The sequence below is a fragment of the Gekko japonicus genome, unplaced genomic scaffold (genome assembly GCF_001447785.1).
Source record: "Gekko japonicus isolate JY-2015 unplaced genomic scaffold, Gekko_japonicus_V1.1 scaffold95, whole genome shotgun sequence".
Lineage (NCBI taxonomy): Eukaryota > Metazoa > Chordata > Lepidosauria > Squamata > Gekkonidae > Gekko > Gekko japonicus.
The window spans coordinates 1,452,715-1,474,552 of record NW_015165237.1 but is presented as its reverse complement, the minus strand read 5'-3'; the positions used below and the strand labels follow the sequence as shown (position 1 = coordinate 1,474,552).

At 42.8% G+C, this 21,838-nt stretch overlaps 1 protein-coding gene across 1 annotated transcript; it reads left to right on the top strand.

The window, feature by feature from the left end:
* The first annotated feature begins 708 nt into the window (after positions 1–708).
* On the top strand, positions 709–16,882 carry WWOX (WW domain containing oxidoreductase). The gene is made up of 5 exons (XM_015409962.1): positions 709–885; positions 7,252–7,316; positions 8,451–8,508; positions 14,587–14,765; positions 16,809–16,882. The coding sequence occupies exons 1-5, from the start codon at positions 779–781 to the stop codon at positions 16,835–16,837; spliced, it is 438 nt and encodes a 145-aa protein (XP_015265448.1). The 5' UTR covers positions 709–778; the 3' UTR covers positions 16,838–16,882.
* Positions 16,883–21,838: the final 4,956 nt, after the last annotated feature.

The following is a 21,838-nucleotide window of genomic DNA, read 5'->3' as shown; positions in this document are numbered from 1 at the left end:
GAGAATGAGAGGAGGAGAGGATCCTCCTCAGGTTACTCGGAGTCAGTGACTGACTTCCACTTACACCCACCCTCCACAATAGGGGAAATAACCCTGCTCCTGCCTGCGAGTGTGAGTTTATTTTATTTTATTTTATCAGTGCCCCCTGACTTATTTAAAGGCCCCCTGACTTAGGAAATCCTGGCTACGGGCCTGCGTGAAATCGTATTAATAAATCATTTAAAGTTGACTATATTTCAAAATAAACACTTAGGAGTGGACTTATCCATTATTCCAGGAGCCCTTGCCTTTATAAGACAGAACACTGAAAAACAGAAACAGAGCTTGGTGGGTCATCTTGCATGCATTTTTTTCTTCTGTTTTGTCTGTAAAAATTAAAGGAAAAGAACCATTAAAAAAAATGAAAGACCCAAAGAAAGAGAGCTGGAAATTTCCCCCGAATGAGCCAGCCCTCTTCCTGTTTAACAACGACCCTGTCCCGCTCCCTCTATAGAAAATTCCCTGGGTCTCACACAACAATTCCCTTCCACCGCTTCCTACGCAGCGCCGGCCGAATCGTTTCTCCCGCGGAGAGAAGCGGCACGTGGGTTTCCCCTCCAGGGACTACATTTCCCAGGGTGCCTTGCCCGCCGCGCCTGGCGATTGGCTCAGGAGCACAGGAAGGGGTTCTTCTTCGCACAGCTGAAGAAGAGTTCCGGCTAAGTGTGCCTGCGAAGGGAGAAGGTTCGGTCGCCGGCTGTGAGGCTTTTAGTTTCGCGGGGAGTCTTTGTGGGCGGCGATGGCTGCGCTGAAGTACGCGGGCTTGGACGACACCGACAGCGACGAGGAGCTGCCGCCCGGCTGGGAGGAACGCACCACCAAGGACGGCTGGGTGTACTACGCCAAGTGAGGAGGGCACCTAAAGAGGGTGGGGGTCTGGGGCTGCGGGGGGTGTGTGGAGGACGCCCCCCCGCGCTTAGTAGGGGGTCTGAACGGGCTGCTTCCTTCCCACCTCCTGCACCCACCTGAATTTCCCATAATCAGACGCACGGCAGGCAGAAGTACAGCAGGTGCTGCTTCCCGGACTCGTTTTTCTTCCCTCCCAACGCTTTGTAAGACTTTCCCCCCTCCCCCGGCTCCATGCACATGTTGGTGCCAACTTCTGCGCCTTGTTTATGTAGGTGGTTCCACTTCTGCTCTTCTCTCTAAGGAGGGGGGGGGGAGTGAATTAAATGCTCCGTCTTTCTCTGTTTTGTCCCCTCAATGACAACACTGCGAGGTAGGTTAGAGAGTGACTGGCCCAATGTCTTTCATGGCAGAGTGGGGGTTTCAACCTGAGTCTCCCAGATCCCAGTCCAGTAAGGATACACTGTGCTGGCTCCCATTCTTGATGTCAGTATGGCAGGTAGGTGTTTAGCAGGTGCACCTTCTTCCCTTAGCTGGGAAAAGAAAAGGAGAAGGATAAAGCTTAGTTGGGGGTGAAAGCTGGGGGGGGGGGGGGTGGCGGGGGGGGAAAGGGGGGGGGGGGGGGGCTGCCAGGAGTAGGAAAGGTTCTAGCCCTTTGAAGGTAACAGGAGAGAGGTGCATGCAGGGTGCTTCCCACTCTCTCCCAGAGGCTTGTGGGGAAAGATTTGAGTAGGTATACTAGGCCCCCTGCACAAGTGCAAAGTTCTCTGCCTTATCAACAGGGTTTCAGCACCCTGTCATCCTTACCTTCAGTAGCTGATCAGGAAGAATTCAGCAGGTGCTTCTTCCTTCAGTGTGCCCTTGGAGAAGGAAGCTCCATTTCTGTTTGCTGCAGGCGATGGGGGTAAGGGGAGTTGTTAGGAGAACGCAGAAAGGGTTAATCTCCCCCTCCCTTCTCAGTGGTTTGTGGAGAGGGATCTGAATGGGATATACTAGCTGTACTGCCTCTTCCCCCTGCTTGATGCAAACTTCCCCTCTGTCTTGTTGGGATGGTATTGTCTGTGATCCCATCCCCATAGAGAAGGTGTAGATTCAGGCAGGCAAGAATTCAGCTGGTGAATCTTCTTCTCTCTCACCTTTTATGATGGGCAAGGATTCCAGGGAACGAAAAGGAGCTGTGCCCTGACCTGGACAGCCTAGGCTAGCCTGATCTCATCAGATCTCAGAAGCTAAGGAGGGTCAGGCCTGGTTAGTACTTGGATGGGAGTCCACCGAAGGATGCTAGGGTTGCTGTGCAGAGGCAGGCAATGGCAAACCACCTATGAATGACTCTTGCCTTGAAAACTCTATAGGGTCACCATAAATTGGCTGCAACTTGATGGCAAACAAACAAAAAAGCAGCCATGGCACCTTTTAAAGGCTAACGAAATGTTATTCCTGTATGAGAGTTGGAATAAAAAAGCTTGCTGGTTTTTGCTGTGATTGACCAGCACAGCTATCCTTTAGTAACACATCCTGACTTCTGTCTGTTCTTCTCATATGCTTGTAATCCTTAATTTGGGTTAGGGTTCAGCTATTAATTTAATATTTATGCTTCAGGCATGAACATGGGAAAATGGTTTCTAGCTGTCCTCGGAGGGCAAGCACCTAGCTTGCTTGTATGCTTAGAACTGAGGTTTCATCTTCCAAACTTACCTGGAGGTATGGACCAGTTCAGTAATATTAGTTGTTAGGATGTGGAATTCAGTAATAATAGTTAACTGCTGAGACACAAAACTACTGGTAAAGGGACAGATGGCTATGAGTGCTGGTTCAAAAGTTGGCATTGGTGCCCTGTTCTCTCACTGCCACACCATTTTTTCTTGACACATCCCAGTGTTAAAGTTATACACAGTTTGAGTCCAGTGGCACCTTTAAGACCAACAAAGTTTTATTCTGAGTATAAGCTTTTGTGTGCATGCACACTTCTTCAGATACATTGAAACAGAAGTCACCAACCATTACATAAGTAGAAGGTGGGGAGGGTGTTGCCAGGAATTTATAACTCGGCAGTCTCCCATTCTAGTCTGTTTCTGAAATTCCTTTGTAATAAAACAGCTACTTTGAGGTTCCCCATTGAATTTCCTGGAAGGTTGAACTGTTCTATAGGTTTCTCAGTTTTGAGATTCTGGATGTCAGATTTGTGTCCATTTATCCTTTAGCATATGTTTTGACCTGTTTGCCCTATGTAGAAAACTGAAGGGCAATTGTTGGCTTTTACTGGCAGATGTTAGAAGATGAGCAAGTGAATGCGCCTGAGATGTGTAGTTGAAGTTGTTAGGTCCGGTGATTGTGTTGCCTGGGTGTTCACGGTTGCAAAGTTGGCATCTGGTTTTATTGCAAGTTCTGGTACCAGCGTCCATGTTCAAATTAGATGTTGTATTGTTGTGGGTGAGGAGTTGTTTAAGATTGGGGGGTTGTCTGTGTGCAAAAAAAAGGTTTGCGCCTCAGTACTTGTGAAAGGGAACTGTCATTATCCAGTAGAGGTTGTAAGTCACTGATGAGGTGTTGAACTGTTTTGAGTTGAGAGCTGTATGTGACAACTAGTGGTGTTCTAGAATCTTAAAGTTTGAAGGGATCTCCAGGGTCATCTAGTCGAACCCCCTGCATAATGCAGGAAATTCACAAATATCTCCCCCCCCTCCACACACCCAGTGACCCTTGCTCCATGCCCAGAAGATGGCAAAAAAAAAAAAACTCCTCCAGGATCCCTGGCCAAACTGGCCTGGAGAAAAATGGCTGCCTGACTCCAAAGTGGCGGTCAGCATTTCCCTTTTATTATCTCTTTTTGTTAAAGTTAGATAATAAGTTACCATGTTTTAAAAAAAAATATCTGGGCAAACTGTTATGGGATGCAGATGTTGGTCTATATTTTTTGTGAAGTTTAGGTCACTACAGGCCTTGCTATGCAACATGCTATGTACCTTGTCTCCTTTGCAATGTTTCAGTAATTAAAACACTCAGTGGGATCCTGTATTTGTGTTGCCGATCCTTGGTTGTATCAGGTTGCATCGCTTTAGATTTTGCTTAGTATGGTGTAGCTCTTGTTAGTGTGACAGATTTCAGCTGTTAACTTCTAGGCATGTTACAAACTTACCTTGGTTTTCGGCCACAAAAAGATGCAAGGCAAGAACTTGATTGGATCTGCTTGATGGTAGCTACAGGGCCACACTATAAATCCTTCCAGTTCCAGTTGTTAGTTGCTTGCCATGGTCACTGTTTTAAATTTTTCTTCTATCATGTGCTACTGCTGCTGAGGCCAGTTTGGACTAAGGTTTACTGTTCTTTTCTGGCATGTGGGAAAACAGTGTTATCACATGAAAAGAACACATCTGAATTTGTTTGGGCATTATCTGAACATCTCGTTAGGTAACTGGTGCAAGCAGTGTATTGAAGCATCTTTCGTAACACCAGCTGCAAGTTTAACCAGTAAGCATAATGACTTTCTTTGGGTTAGGCATGCAGATACTGGAAATACATGTTACAGAATCCTTTCAAAAGTCTCAGTTTCTGGGAAGCAGCAGGGGAAGTGGATACACCCATAACTTTTCTATACTTTGGCAGTGGAGTTCCTGCTTTGGGAATTGGAACAAGAAAGTATAGCCCCACATTCATACTTGAGAGAGAAAGCAATTCCACGTAAGTATTTTAGGGACTTTGGCGTAGCAGGTGTTCTGATAGCACTTTTGCTTCAACCTCCAGCCTTGTTGAACTAACCAAGCTACTTTGAGAATGAAGGGCATCTGCAAACTCAGTGCAAGTAGTCATAATTACTGCTGTACAATCTTTTCAAGGTTTTTGTAGGCAATGGATGCTGAGTGGGGGGTTTCTAGTTATCTCAACTATATTATGTCCAGCATTCAAATCAGACCGTTATTTGAGAGATTTTTTTTCCAGCAAAGAACTTTACAAAAACATCACAGCTAATTTCCTGTTTCTGAAGACTAAGACTTTGGAATCAACAAGTGACAAGTTATTTTAAACAGCTGAGCTGGGTGCAGACTGGATCCCACCACAGTAGCAGCAAAGTAGGATTTTTTTGCTGCCATCTCCGCTGCCTCATAGGTCGTCCAGGGAGTTCTATAGCATAGCCTGTCAGAGTCTGTTTGTGTTTTCTGCCAGCTGTATTTGAGATGTTACCCCACCTTCTTCAAGTCACCTGGTTCCACAATAAACCCAAGGTGCTGCATTTTGTCTGGAGGGTTGGAGAGGTGGACAGGAGGCCACAATGTTCATAGCTTCCAGGAGCTTCATTCCAGGTATTTGATTTCAACAAGGCCATCAGCTGGTATTTTAAAGTCACCCAAGGCATACTGGAGGCTGATTGTTTCAATTAGTCTCCAGGGGTGAATCATTTTAACTGCTTGTTTGGTCCTGCGGAGCATTGGTGCCACATTCACCTGCGCCTTGAGGAGACAGTGGTCAGACAAGGCTGATCTCCAATCCCCAGAGTAGATCTTCTTCCACCAATTCAGAACAACAAATTAGGTCTGCAAAAGGAGAAAGACTCGTGGTGGATAATAGCCATACACTTTTTCATCTCTGAGGCAGGGTTGATGAAGGTCTGTATAATCAGGGTGGTGTAAGCTGGGATAGATACACCTCATCATTTTTCATCTAACCATGTCTCCTTCGCACAAACCAGCAGTGTTCCCTCTAAGCTGAATTTTTAGCCTCTGGCTACACATTTTTGTCTTAGCTCAGGAAGGATGGCTCCAAATCAAACTAGAGGAAGCTTACAAATTGCTCCTAACTGTACGCCCAACCACATGCCTCCTTGATCCGTGTCCGTCGTGGTTAATTAAAGCTGGCCACGAAGGGTTCCGGGGTGCCTTGTGGGAGATCGTCAACAAGTCTCTCTCTGAGGGGCTGTTCCCGGAGGCACTTAAGGAGGCAGTGGTGCGCCCCCTCTTGAAAAATCCATCTTTGGATCAGACCGAATTGGCCAACTATCGGCCAGTTTCCAACTTGTCTTATTTAGGCAAGATAACAGAGAGGGCAGTGGCAATGCAGTTACAGCGCTTTTTGGATTATGCTTCCATTTTAGATCTCTTCCAGTCTGGCTTTCTCCCAGGTCACGGGATGGAGATGGCACTGGTCGCCCTCACAGATGACCTCTGGAAGCATCTGGATCAGGGCGGATCAGCAGTGCTGCTGTCGTTAGACCTGTTGGCTGCGTTTGACATGGTCGACCATCAGCTACTGACCCACTGCCTCGCCGACATTGGAGTTCAGGGGCTAGCCTTGCAGTAGTCAAATTGCTCGCTCATAATTTTAATGCCAGTAGCTCACTAAGTAGAATTTTTGCTCACAAGATTCCACAGCTTAGAGGGAGCATTGCAAACCAGACCAGTATTTTTTCCTTCTCCCGCTGCTCAAATAGAAGAGCAGTTTTATACTTCACTCACCTTCTGTTTTGCACAGTATTCGCAGTGATGCCGAGAGAGAGGGGGGCCTTTGTGCCCTCATCTCTCAGAAGTAGACAGAGATTATATAAGGAGCAGTTTCGGTTATGTATTCTCTTCCCACTTCCAGCTCCTGTACCCCAACGTCTCCCTGCTTCCATCTGTATGAGAGATAATGCCCTCACTGCACATCTGCTCACCATGCCCCATTTCTTCTGGAAATCTAGCAATACAGCCCACCAATGCTCAGCTTTGTTCACAGAATATCAGATAACTATCCAGTATCTCCGATGAATTATGACAAAGCTCCAAACAGCAAAGCAACTCCATTTAAGTGCAAGCAAAGCCCATTGCCTTCCACCAACCATGATTACTGTTTAATTATTTGGGATGTCACCAATTCTGTTAATTGCCCGACTTAGAATGCAAAAATCCTTGCCAGCCCTTGCGAAAACACCACTTCTGGTTACTAGCCATCTTGCAATATAAAACCTTTACAAAAACCTTGCAAAACCATCACTTCTGTCTAAATAGAGTTCTAAAAACATCTTGTCTTCCGAATAAGCATTCCTCACTTCGTTCTCTTTCTTCATAGACTTTCTCTGTTGTGACCGCCATTTGTGGAAGGACTTCTGTTAATTCTGTCTCTTAATGATCTAGAATGATCCTGTTCTGTTTGTTGAGGCTGGCATGGATTGCCTTGCTTGGTATGAATTTAGAATGAGCCCTTTTATACCCAGTTAAGTACTCTAGGGGTAATTTATGCCCCAAAGCAGCTTGGAGGGTATTGACAGAGAGTACCCCAGTTTATCTGACCACGTATACATTAGATGCACTTGGTGTGTGCTAAAATGCTATTGAGGATGCACTGCTTTTCCCAACAATGTTTAATCAAAGTAATGTTTAATGTTCTCTTTTTCAGTCACCTTGAAGAGAGAACTCAGTGGGACCATCCCAAATCTGGAAAACGAAAGCGTGTTGCAGGAGGTTTGTGTTTTTTCCAGCAAATGGATCAACCCCTTTACCTTTATATGAGAATCTTTGGAACACGTTTTCTGAGATCATTTTGGTGAGAGCTGTAACCTGAAAACACTGGTTTTAGTGATGAATGCTAGGAAAACATGGTTTAAATAATATTTGTCTGTTTTCAAGCCATCTAACCTGGATCATTAGCTCTGAAATCTGCATGCTGCTTCTGAAGTGTACGTAGACTAGTACAACTATAAGCAAGAACTCCTTTGTGTATTAAACCTGCTCTTGAATAATTGTCCTGTGTGTTTGGGGGTTAGGAACAGTATGAATGCCTGATAGCTCTTCCAATGTTAACTAATGCTGTATGTGCACAGTGCTTATTCAAGCACTGTTTCTGAATTCTGGCCACTTTGCAGACTCTCTGGTATTATAAAAGATGCCATTTTCATGTAGTTCTTCACATTCATTGTGGACATGGGTGTTCCTAAGAACTGGTTCTTCTTATCTCCTATCTGCAGCCATTTCATATGTTCTGTAATCCTGGAAGCTCTGAGGGATATTGTTTATAGTTGAAGTAGTTGTAATGCCATGCTAGAAGGAAACCTTAGCTGGTCAGTCTAGACGTTCTCAGGAGGTACCTAAGTGGTGGCAGCCTTTATCAGGTTCTTTCCAGGTAACACTTAATCTAAGGGAGTTTCCTCAAAAAAGGGGAAGCATCTTCCCCCCTCCCCTTTCTTCCATCAAAACTGTAGTGCCCTGACCTGGATAGTCCAGGCTAGCTTGATCTCACTGAAAAGCGTCAGACCACCTCTGAATGTCTCTTGATATGAAAACCCTACAGGGTTGCCAGAAGTTGACTTGTCAGTCAAAAAAACCAGGCTTTTGAGTTCTTCTGAAAGTGAGCATTGCAGCTGAATCCAGTAAACTCTCCTCAGGTTATGTTCTTAAGATTCTCTCTCCATGGCTGATTTGCCAATGTAATGCCAGGATCTCTCTATTCCAAGTAGTACTGGTTCTCTGTGGCCCCTTGTTTTGTTGACCGTCGTGGTCAATCGCAAGTATTTCTGTCGTAATGAAGGGATATATTATTTTTGAAATGAGAGGTTTTCACTGCCACACTGAATGGTACTTGTTTACCTTTTTTTTCAGATTTGCCATATGGGTGGGAGCAAGAAACAGATGAAAATGGACAAGTCTATTTTGTTGAGTAAGTGAGAATTGTTCTATATGACTGGAGGGGAAAATTGTCATACAAGAATGATATGCCTGTATTTTCATTGTTATGGAGACACTTGTTTCCAGTTGTGTTGACCAATGCTAATTGAAGTTGCAATGCAGTCCCTACCCTAAAGGCGAAAGATATTTTTTTGTGAGTAATGTTAGCCTTCAAACATTTATTTTAAAAAATTGGCTTTTGTTCTCCCTCATCTGCATGATGGTGGCTTCCAGACCCTGATTTAGGTCAGAAAGCAGCACCCAGAGGTTGAGAGAGAGAGAGAGGAGCAGCATATTGATGTTGTCTAATTCTAACATGTTCAAATAAAATGTACCTTTTGTATGGTTACATGATATACATACCTCTTTCTCTGCACTCAACATGTTTTCTGTATTTTAGAAAATGAATCAAATATGGAAACACAATAATAACGATACAGGGTAAGCAAAAGCAAAACTTTTGCTAAAGGGTGGCAGAGACAGGAGCCAGTACTTTTGTGTAGAATAGCTGGCTGTTAAAGTATATCCTTTAGAAGAAGATAAGAGGGAAGGAAACACTAAGGATCTCTTCTTTGGCCCCAGTTCATGGAGCAGTGTTGCATTTGACTCGGCCATGTGAAAAGTAGTTCAAGGCCATAGACTTCCAACAACATGAGAGTTCAGTTCAAAAGATGCTTCTTCTCAGCTGTGGACTGAGGCAGGCCCATGGTTCAGTGTTGCAGTGTCTGCCTGGCATGCAGGCGGTCCCAGGTTCAATCTCTGCCATCTTCTGTTAAAAAAGGATCAGGTTGTAGGTGATGTGAAAGACTCCAACCTGAGACCCTGGTCAGCCGCCGCCGGTCTGAATAGACAAATATTGACTTGGCTGGACCGATGACCTGATTCAGAATAAAGCAGCTTCATATGTTAGGGTTACTATATTTTGAAAAGCAAAAGAGAGGACATGTTTCTGAACTGACTACTTCAAACAAGTGATCACTATGACAACTCTCATTTTATACCCCTGCTATTTAAGCTGTGATCATTGCTGCTAACTAGGAATATTCCTAACCTTGCAACCCAAAAAGAGGACGTTTTCTTCAGTTTTTAAAAAACAGGTCAAAAGAGGATGGACACCAAAAAAAGAGAACATGTCCTCTAAAAAGAGGACATTTGGTAACCGTATCATATGTATTTGGTTCCACTTTGGTGGCACGCTACATGGGCTTCCTTTCTCAAACTTTTCTGTCAAAGGGTTCTCGTAGCTGCTCTGCCATTTAGAGCCCACAGTTTCAAGTTCAGCCATCATGACCTTGGCCATTTTCCTTCCTGCCTGTAAACTCACAAGTTCAAAAGAGGGAGAATGGGCCAGATATGTCTGATCTGGCCTTCATTCATAGATTTCACATTCCTGAATCGTTGTAGACTACTAGAACTTTATACCAGTTTAATCTACTTTCTCTCTGGGCAGAGTAAATCTATAAATAGCTGACGTTTAGTTTATTGCTGGCTTTCAGCTTGTTATGCAACAGGAATAGAGCAGTAATGCAGAGTCCAGACAAGAAAAAAAGAATCCTTTATATTAAAGACTTCCAGAGTTTTTACAGAGTGCTGCTCTTCCCAGTAATAAATTGTGGCTTTCATAAATTCATGTCTTTATGCTTTTAAAATATGGACAGATGCTTCTTATGTCAATTAAAGATTTCCTGGATCTTCATCCAGAAAAATGCCTGAAGAAGGAGTAATGGGATGTAGTTTAATCAAATTTCTGACACCAGTGATTATAATTAATTATGTTTGTGTACAGTATTGCTGGGACAGACTATTGGGCTTTCATGTGTTAAACATATTCATAGTTTACTGCTCAGGACATAAAATATTTTTCAAACATTTCCCTTAGATGTTTCTGTTTCTGGTTACAGATTATTTAGAATTACTGGGATGGTCTTAGAAATCTTCTGCTTCAAAACATATACATATATTCCTAAAGCGGTGGTATTTGTGCTGGTCCTTTCATTTTAATTGTAATAAGAGAATTCTGCCAGTTCAAAAAAACCTTTTTATGGGTTATATAAGCTTTTAGAATCAGGTTGAAAGATAGCTGAACTCCTAGCAAGTTAAACTTTTACTAAAAGGAGAGCAAATACAGACAGGTCCAAGCAAATATGGCACTGACAAACAAACAAACGTATAAACTACAAGGTAAAGTGTTTAGAAATGGAAAATTAAAATGAAACGAGTTGATTTATATCAGAAATATGTATTGGTAAATAATATCTGGTGTTTTGCATTGCCACAATTGTAAGGCTGATTTGATTAGAGAGATGAGTTCTGTTTTTTTTACAACTTCAAATGAAAAGAGTGTTGGTCATGATTTCTTACACAGCTAGTTCCATCTGCAGGGGGGAAAATTTAAGTATGTTAGGCTTGCCAACCTCCAGGTAGTGGCTGGAGATCTCCCTCTATAACAACAGATCTCCAGGTGACAGAGATCAATTCACTTGGAGAAGATGGCCACTTTGGAAGTTGAACTCTATGGCATTGTACTCAGTTGGAGTCCCTCCCCTCCCCAAATCCCACCCTCCTCAGGCTCCACTCTACAAATCTTCAGGTATTTCCTAATCCAGAGTTGGCAGCCTGAAGGTCTGCAAATGCAACTGTGTGCTTGGTAACACTGTATATTGGATTAATTTCATTGTAAGGGAATGTGCCAAGGACCCTCTGAGTCACTACCCCTTGGGCAAGTGAGCAGTGCTCAGACCTGTGGGTCCTCAAGGTTATATGCACACAAGAAACCAGACCTTGGTAAAATATATGAAGGTTTATTAGATACTTAAAAAAATAAGATATTACTAAGCAACACAGTCTCTACAATCTTGTAGCAAGAAATTAAGAAACAACTTATCTATCTAATACTACAATACCTTGTATTAGATGGCACACCTTTTAGAACATCAGAATCCGAACTAGAGGGTTAAGCATTGTCTATGTAGCAGGCCATTGCAGTGGGGTTTGGCATAGTTAGAGTCACTGCCCATTCAAATCATGAAGTTAGCATGACTTCCCTCTTGTCTATGGGTTGGTTATAGTCTTTGGCCATTTGGCACCAGGTGGTCTCCCAAACCCAATCAGGGAGCTTGCTTGATGAAACCCTCCAGAGGATGACAACATCCACTCCTGCTTCCCCCTCCCATCTAGTTACAGAACTAAACACAGGTTCACATGATTAGCCAATTACCATATTCTTGAATCCAGTCTTGAAGGAGGTAAGGATGGTGTAGGCAGGGAGGCCCAATTACAGACACCTGCAAGCTGGAGTAGGCCTTCTAATATTTACGTTAACCCCTGGGGGAAATCAGGGTGCTTTGCCTCACAGAATGTATTATGAAAACTCCCTGTGTGTTAGAATGGATAGTGGCTTTTAGGGTATGTCTCCTTCATGAAGCCACAGATGTAGGGGGACAGAACAGGAAAAAATGTGCATGACCGCATCCCAGAGAAATGGATTTGGGTGTTCTACTGAGGCAGTCACCCTCAAATGTCCTGCCTAGCCTCCAGGGCTCTGAACCTATCCTTGTGATTTAGGCCTCAAACAAATTCAACTGATTGTCAGCCATGGAACTCCACCGGATGGGATGGGGTGAACCAGGCTCAGCTCAAGAAGGGTGACGAAAATCTTTCTTCTTTTGGATTTTGTGGCTCTGGAAAAGAAGCATCAGCTTAGCTAGGCTTTTATTTTGCTTTTAATTTGAGTTTGGGGGTTGGGTTAGGGAAGAAAACTTATTTTAGTGTGATAAGTAAGTGTCATGTTAAGGCTTCTCATTCTTAAGTGGTGTGTGTAGGGTCTGTGGTAAGATGCTCTCTGAGAGAGAAGAGTAGTTTTGAACCTGCTGAGGTAACCTGTTAAGAGAAAGGGGAATCAAATCTGCCCTCAGTGGCTATTTACTGTACTTGGGAGCCAGCTTTACTTTATATGTTATCCACATATCATGTTTACCTTATAAAATACTTTATTTTCTGTTAAATAACCCTTGGTTGTTCATCTCCAGCTGCGTCTTGCCTGTCAAGTCAGATATCTAAGAAAACATGTAGTCTGTTTACTTCAGCCTTGGCCTTGCAGGTTTCCAAATAAAAAACCTCTAGGGAACACACAGCTTACATGCAACTAATCTTTTGTTTAGAGCTTTTGTTCCCCTTTTTTATTTGACTATGAGTGGTTGGGGTTTAAAGAATTTATAGGAGAGGCCGGGCCGGGGGGGGGGGGAGGTGATATTCTTCAGTCCAGAAGGGAGTTGCCTCAGCGCCTCCCCCCATCACATCATAGCTGCCACACTGTTCCATGGATTTACAGAAGTAGGGAAGCAGGACAGGAAAAAAGTGCATGACAGCATCCCCAAAGAAATGCGTTGGGTTCTTCTAGTTTGGGTAGCCATATTAAAATCAAACCTCTCCGTTTATCAGTTTGGAATCAGTGCCTATGAAGCCAACATTGAGGTCATCACTCAAAATGGAGGGCTGCTAAGTTGATAATATATAACAGAAAAACTTGCTCATTAGTATCATAACTAGATTGGGATTTCAAGTGTTGGCACAGTGTCCTCATTATAATTGGAAAATAGCAGAATTGTTGCTGGAAGGATTGATACAACCACCTAAGATTGACTTTTTACTATTACAGTGCAAGTGCTTTGTTAAGGAATAAAGAGAAATTTGGGACAGAGTTGCAGCAGCAGACTAGTGCTGTCTTCAAAAATTACACAGTGCTACTGTAGGTGGCAGCAAGAATCTGAATTATACAACATCAGTCTGTTTTTGTTGTTGGAAGGACTGCGGGGTGCATAGCTGAAGATTTTGTCATGCTGAAAATTTTGTTCTGGTTAAGTGAGCATATTGTGGTGGTAATTCTGTGCTAAAGGTACCCTTAGCAGTGTCATGGAAATGATGCTAGTTATTCTGTTTTGGCCACACATGCTAAAATTAGTTAAATGTAATGACATGATGTGGATTTTGATGGCCGGCGAATGACTTTGGCTGATGGAGGGTAACAATGTAACTTGTTCAAGGGTCAGGGAACTCCTGTGACCTCTAGATCTGTTCCAGGTTTGCTACAACATTTTGCTTCCACCTTTACCTCCTGCACATCTAAACTGCTATCTGCCCCTGTGCAACAAGGAGAAAGTCTTGGGGAAATGTGTTACTTGTCACCTAGGTGAGGGTTTCAGAAAGTTTCATATCCCCTGAGAGTGCACCAGTTGGACACAAATGCTAGCAGTTCTTTGACTGCTTGTGATCAATTGCTTTCTCATTCTTACTGCATTCACAGTAAAACTGTAGTGGAAATGTCTGAGATGGAATTGGCAAAATTGGGAATCTGATTCAGGGGGAAGAAAGTGGGGGATGACTAAATTGGGGCTGGGTGGATGACACAGCTGCTGTTTGGCCTTGTTTTCAACCAGATTTCTGGTGGTGAAAACTGTTGATGGGACAGATGTTACTATATAAGTGGAACTGGAGGGAGTGGAGCTGTGAATTGTCTCCAAGTAGGAAAGCAGGCCATATTGAAAAACGTATGGGGTCAAATACCATCTTTCAGGAGGTTGCACCGAGATCTAGAAGAGAGTTAATTTTCTCAGAGGTGTAGTCATGACAAAAATCTAGGAACTCCTGATATGCGTTACTAATAATTATTGCTAGAGGATGATCAGTAATACTAAAAATGCATGACTAATAAGACTGGGCAGTTTGGTGTGTATTATTTACTGTGTTTATACCCTGCCTTTCTCCCCAATGGGGATCCAAAGCTGCTTACATTGTTCTCTTCTCTGTATTATCCATACAACAACCCTGTGAGGAAGGTTTGGCTGGCAGTGTGTGACTGACTGAAGGTCACCCTACAGACTTCGATGTCAGAACGCATGTTTCCCAGATTCTGCTCCAACACTCTAGCTCAGCTACTGCCCACACTGGCTCTTAGGCTGACATTGTGGGTTTTTTTCTTTAGGTCTGAGGATGAACATGTTGTCAGTGTTTTGTAATGTTCGCATAAGGGAAGTGAAATCAGAATGAAAACTTATTTTTTCTTTGTCTTAAGCCATATAAACAAAAGGACAACATATCTTGACCCAAGACTGGCCTTCACAGTGGAAGATAACCCGATGAAGCTCAACGCCAAGCAGAAGTACGACGGAAGCACCACTGCAATGGAAATTCTTCAGGGACGAGATATGAGTGGAAAAGTGATAATCGTTACTGGAGCAAGTTCAGGAATAGGTATGTCAGTCAATATTGCTTTCAAAATTATATCATGGACTTTGCTTGAGATCTATAAGAACACATATGCGATGGAGAACACAGTCCTGAGATGATCTAAACAAACGAAGCACAGACTGATAGAACAAAGCGCTTGAGCGTATGAAAGTATTATAATAACATACGACAATATTAAAGCAGATGCTAATACACAAAAGAATGGTGAGTTTCAGGTGAAGGTGAACTATCAAAATACAAGTGAATCCGACGAAAACCTCCAGAATGACTCTTCGTTTTGCCTGTTCATCAGATAAATTCCTATGCTAAACTAGTTTCATTCATACCACAGTTTGACATATCATATACAAATCTTCTCCTGGTTTTTCTACCATAAATACATCCTGAAAACAAACGTTTCACTGGGCGTGACTTAGTTCATGATGCAAAGTGCCTTGAGGAGAAGATTTGTATATGAAAAAGAAAAAGAAAAAGCTGGAGATGCCCGTGTGGCAGCAGCTGCCTCTAAGGCCGCCAGGTGATTGATGGTTGGGGCGATGCTGGGGGTTCAAGCCACAGATCATCAGCAAGCTGGGCCACTCACATGCAGTAGCAGCTGCCCCAGGCTGAAGGTTGTTGGATCATCTGATGGGACAGCAGGCACTAGGTACAAAAGGCTGTGTGTGTGGCAGAGGCCCCAGGCCACCCAGTGGCCAGTATAACCGTGGGTTGCTGACACTGACCCCGTGAGGCGGAAGCTGCCTAAGACTGAAGGCTGCCTGGTGGCCCATGGGGGAGCAGGGCCCGGCCACCAAGTCATGTGCTTGGTGACAGGACTAGGCCCCGGTGTGTGAAAGAGACTGCGGAAGAACTTGCCCCTCCACAGGCCAAAGCGCAGCTGCCTCATGGGGGGGACGAGAATATGGCAGTGACGCTGGCCACCAGCAGGGCCCCAGCAGAAGATCATCTGTGCTCCCTCATATGCAAGCGCCATTCCACAGCCATCCAGGACAGCATCGCTGGAGCTGTAGGCCAAGCAGAGAAATGTGCAGCCTCACCTTGGAACATTGAGTTGGCATGAATGTGGCTGTGGCTGAATGTGGCTGCCACTGAAGCGAAGGGTTTCTGCTTGACTGCTGCAGATAAGGCTGTTCTGCCGTGTCGAGACCACAATAGGAGTGGCTCCGCCCACTCACCTCCCCTGAAGCTTCCTGTTCGTACTAGTTGCTTGTGGGCCAGAAAATAGCCCTGGACAGGCTGGTTCCATCCCCCAGGCCTTATGTCTGACACCCCAGTCCAAGGAGTGAGGGAATATAACCATTGAGATGGCAGGACAATGCAATAGGCTTGGGAGACATTTTCTTTTTTAAGTGCACTGCTTGCATTTCTTCTGGAAATGTATTTCTGGGTTCCCCTTAAGCATTTCAAGTCTATGTCACCAAGTCATACTATTGTTTTAGCATGCTGGGTTGGATCCAGACCAAACTGCCAGTACTGCCCAGCTGCTGCAGACACCCCTCCTCCACATCATTCCTCAGGGTCTCCTGACCCCCAGGAGCAGTATTTCGTGGGGATCAATGGGATGCTGTGGGAAAAGAAAGGCAGGAAAGTTCCGTTCCCCCACTGGCTACTTAGTCTGGATCCAGTCTGTTATGTATTGCTTTTTTTTTTTTAGAAATAAAGTTTAGAGCTGATAGGAAAATAAACACTGTACTCATTCTTATTTTAAACTTCAGATTACTTCTCCCCGAGTATTTAACCTGTTTATCCTACTTTATCACTTTGCTTATCTGTTTGAACCTCTTTCATTATCTGTTATGCGTAAACTGTTAATTCTGATGCTTTATGGTGGGATTCACACCTTAACCGTTCCACCTTCCATTTCCCCCTTACACAGAAAATTTTACATTTAAAAGATTCATGCTGGGATTCATACCAAACCTTTCTGCCTTTCCCCCTCTCTTAATCTTTCCCATATGGTCTCTGTTTCCCATATCTGAATAAGTGATTGTGAGTCACGAAAGCTCATACTGAAATAAATGTTTTTGTTCCTTGAGGTGCTGCTAGACTTCTTAGTTTCTTCCTCCGATTTCTGATGGTCGTGTTCCCCCAGATCATCTTTAGTGCCCCATTATATCCAGGTTTGTTCATTAAAAAAAACCAGTTCCTGCTTTCATAGGCTTAATGACAACTTTATGCTACAGTCACATAACTTTTTAAAATTTGATGTGTCCTTAATATGTATTTGCCTGCCTGGCCCCCATGGACTTTGTTTTGCCTAAAACTAGAGTAACCCATAAATAAAGCACAGGAATATCTGTGAAGTGTTACTAGAGTTCTGAAAAGAAGTTTTTCTCTCTAGAGGCTTAGATGGAACTTCATCAGTTTCAGAATTGCATACAGTAGTCTCTCTAAACTACAGTGCAGGAGAGTCACAATAGGGAATGCTGAAAGGTGTAGCAGATTCACCCACATAGTCCTCTAATCATATATTAGGTTAAAGGTAAAGGTTTCCCTTGCTCAAAAGCCAGCACTAGGGATGCGGTGCTCATCTCAGTTTCCAAGCCAAAGAGCCAGCGCTGTCCAAAGACATTTATATGATCATGTGGCTGGCATGACTAGATGCCGAGGCGCACGGAACACTTATCTTCCCACCGAAGTGGTACCTATTTATGTACTTGCAATTTCTTGCTTTCAAACTGCTAAATTGGCAGGAGCTCACACCATCATGCGGCGCACTCAGGTCTCGAACTGCTGAACTACTGACCTTCCAGCCTTCAATTCAGTGTCTTAACCACTTGAGCCACCGCAGCCCCATAATCAGATATTAACTTCCTCTGATAAATATTTCCCCCTTGAACTTCAGTGACAATGCGTCCAGTTGCCTATCCCATGAGTTTATATATTGGGAAAGTGGTGTAAACTGTTCTTGTAAATCAGTTAACTGCATCTTGTAAGTTTCAGTGACTTGAAAGGCATCATTGCTCAGTAGTGTTATTAAGTTTGAATTAGTTTCGGTTTCTAAATCAATCTCACTGGCATCTCTAGTATATTCCTATACTAACATACAGTTGTATATACAATAAAATCACTAGCCTCCATACCAAACACAAAACATCGGAATCGAGCCATTCACAGGCAAGTTAGGGGTTTCTAAAGATTAGGTATGCAGAAAACTGACTTTGTAAATTAACCAGGGGGAAAAAGATTCTCTTCTCTCTCTCCTGCCCCCAACCTGAAAATCACATGATGAGGAAGGAATGAGTATGTTCAAGGAGTATAAACTGTGGACAGCAGTTGAGAGTTGGTTGAAGGGAGCAAAAGAGGATGAGGAGGACTAATTAGCTTGGTGGGAGTATCTAAGGACCTCTAGGATCCAATGGGGATTTTTTTTTTTGGAGTGGGGAAGAACTTTCAAGCTATTTCCTCTGCCTTCAAATCTTGGCGTGCCTTCCAGTTTTTATCAAAATCAAATTATGTTTCACAGTTTGTATTGTTCAAATTTGGCTTCTACAACTGCATGAAATTAGGCCAGTTTGATTTGTAAATTGCTCCAAGGCTTGATTATATTCAGTTTTTTTTCTCCTGGCTCAATAGGGTTTAGTCCATTGATATATAGCTGTTATATTAAAGATAGCTTATTAGAATGATTTAGTGTACATTGTTAACCTTTTGTGAGCATACTTTTATATAGTGTACAGAGTAGGCAGGGTTCCCAAACTTAAACAATTTAATATGCTTCAGCGGGTGAGTTGGGTTTAGGTTTCAGCAAATGTTTGTTGCACTTATCAAGTAATTCTTGAGCTGAGAAGCTTAAAAGACCCAGTTTGCGATGCGACATGTGCTGATGATCAATTAGAGACACCCCCCCTGCAAATCATACTGGGGACACACAAGCCCCCAGCAGTCACAAAATTAGCTCTTTGGATCTTGGATTAATGTCTCGACAAAAGTCTTTTATGACTCCTACACGAGCGTTTAACTCTTTGTACTTTTTTGTTACTCTTGGGCTGTGAAGGTTTGATTTTTACATTATTTTGAATTTACCTGTGTGTAAGGTGTGATAAAACTCATATTTGATATTATCGTTGGCTGCTCAAAAGGCAGGTATGGATACTCTTTTATGTTCAATAGATCTCTTGTTACTGCTGCCGTACAAAACCCTGCCAATTGACAATAGGGCATTGAATCTGAAATAGTTTTGCTAAGTTTCCTGGTGTTGTTTTTGTTCATGGCCTCACGGGCTGAGAAGACTTTTTTGTAATGTTTAATGCCTGAAATGGAGAATCCAGCTGTGATGGTGTATCAGTATGCAAAGCTACTTTAGTGTGACATTTGTGTTAATTTTCTCTTTCGAATTACCTTTTTTTTTTAGGCTTGTCACAATGCAGACAAATGCAGAGAGAAAATGAATTGGAATGCATTCACTGGAACCAGAGTTGCAGATGAGATCAAATATTTTGGACGAAGGGAAAACTGAAACTACTGTTGAGGAAGAAACTATTTAACATTGCAAGTTAGATGGAGTTAATGAATTTTGTTTCCCTTCTGTACTCTTGAATAGGTTCTGTTGGTTGATGGATTTTTACAGCTGGGTCAGAGTTAATAGAAAGTGATTGGGGGGTGGAATTGTATAACAGTTTGCAGAGGGTAATGTAAGCTAAATTTGACCTTGGACTTCTATAAAGTCCTATTACTGGCTGGCGAGTTTATTAATATCTTACCTAGAACAGGGTCCTGTCATCTGCCAAAGTGATATAGCCTTTGGATGAGTGATGTTGTCTTATACGAAATCAGCCCATTGATCTTGCTTAATTTAGGATTGTCTTTTCCAATCGGCAGCAGCTTTTTTTTTTGGCATTTCTTTTTATTTTATCATTTGAAGATATGCAGATAAGCAATACATATGTAATGTGTCATAAAATATACAAGCACAGAAGAATGTGTGTACTTACATGATTTATTCCATGCTGCTTAGTACTTTTCCCCCAAGTTAAGTCAATGTTTTTGGAAGGCTGGTAGCAACATATAGAAGTAAAAGCGATCTTACCAAAAAAGGATTTCCTTGTTGGAATTTTTTCTGTTTCTAGAGTTTGGCTAGTATCATTCTAGCTGCTGTTATGGTATACAAAGCTGTTCTCTGAAACTTTTTTGGAATGGAAACAGTGGTGTTCAACAAAAAGAGTTCAGATGTATCAACAACATTATAGCCTGTTGGCGGCAGCTCAGCAGGATCTTGGGTCCTTCCCCACCATCTGCTACCTGAGATCCTTTAACTGGAGATGCCAGGAATCAAGACTAGGATCTCTTTCATGAAAAGCATGGCCAGTGAGCCATGGGACTTTCTCAGGAGCAGGAAATGTCTCCCTTGAAAACTCACTTTTGGTTGTCACCAGCTGCTGGTGGTCGAGTGACTCAAAACCCATCTTTGAGGCATTGCTTTGTAAGTGGCGGATGCATTAGAATCCTGGTATTTGAATAACTTGTTGTGATAGGCAGGGACATTGGTGCATACTAGAAAGAAGTCTTTCATGGAACAGATGCCAGATGGTGTGGCTTGGATCCTATATCTGTGTTCTGCATGCCAATGTGGAGCCTGTCTTCCACTGCAGGGGACATTCCTCTCATGCTACTCACCAAGGCCCCTTAAAAACATTATTCTTATGCAAATGGAAATGCCCAGTTCCAGAGGAAGGGCACTCTGCAGGCAGAGGATAGCCTCTGCAATGCTCAAAGAGATGTACACATGGAGTGAAGGCATAGGATCCAAGTCCTTGTTTCTTCATAAAGGCAGGCCAGCACATTTTCCAAGTCCTGCAGATATTTTGATGGACTTTGCGTTGTACGTAGCATGACTGGTGTGTAATGCCAGACCAGTGGGGCTTACCCAGGTAAAAGCCTAATGGGTTCATCACCTTCATCTGAAACAGTGATGTAGTAGTATTCTGTGTGTGGCTCTTGTTGGCTTTACTATGAAGTCCACAGCTTTACTATGAAGTCTGCAGGCCCCTGGAGTATGCTTTTAGTTCTGTTGAAGTGACAGAGTTGCAGTTTGAGTATGTACTTGTGTTAATCTAATACATCATAACAGTGAGATGTATATCTTTAATAGCAAATCACTGAAGTATCTGGTGATATTTCTAATACTGAGTCAAGAAAAATGTAACATCACTGTCATACTTCAGAAATGTTGCATAAAGTTTCCACTCTGCATGTAGAGTTGCACTGATCACAAAATGTGTACCAAGAACATTCTACATGGTTCATTTCATTGACCTCATGGACTTTTCATCATGTTTTTTTGATCAGTTCTGGCCCCATACTGCTTCAGTTTATCCTCAGATTTTGCATTTTTTTTTGTGCCTTTATATTTTTGGTTCAGATTTTTTTGGTTTTCCACCCCGCCCCTTGTTTTGAGACTGTTTTTACCCCAGTCTTTTTCTGGAAGCTGATTTTGAGTCATCTTTTTCCTTGTGCCTAATGTTTATGTTGGTTTTCTTTGTCCCACTTTCATTCTCTTCTAGCCCACTTTTCAATTATTGGACTGTGGTGGTTAAACAACTCCCCCCTGAAGATGAGTGTTTTTTTAAGGCATTAAAATATTAATATATCATTAGAGTGTTGTAACAATAGGCTTAGCAGGTTCTTTGAATTCCCATCTTTCATTTTTAAAAAAGAAGCAAGTCTTTATCCCTTTCCCTCATAGAGGCATGCCTTTTTTCTTGTATCTCCACAAGGTAGGAGCTAGAGACTGACTTTTTAAAAAAATTAAAAGCTGGGGATTTCGAGAACCTGCTAAGCCTCTAGTGATATATCGGTATTTTAGTGGCATTTTTTTAAAAAAAAGGGAGTGCTGTGACATCAGTGATGACACCACTGATGATAACAACCTTCCTTGAAAATCCTCATTATTGAAGGCATGTGCAGAAGAAAATAAACTGACTTCACAGCTGTAAAAATGCAGATGGAGGGCAGGTGTTTGGGAGAACCACACCCAAACTGTTTTGTGCTTGTGGATTGACTGCCAAGAAAAGCAGGAGTAAGTTGAGCATGCAGAAAATCTATACTTTACAATTGTCCCCAGTGGGGACTGAAAG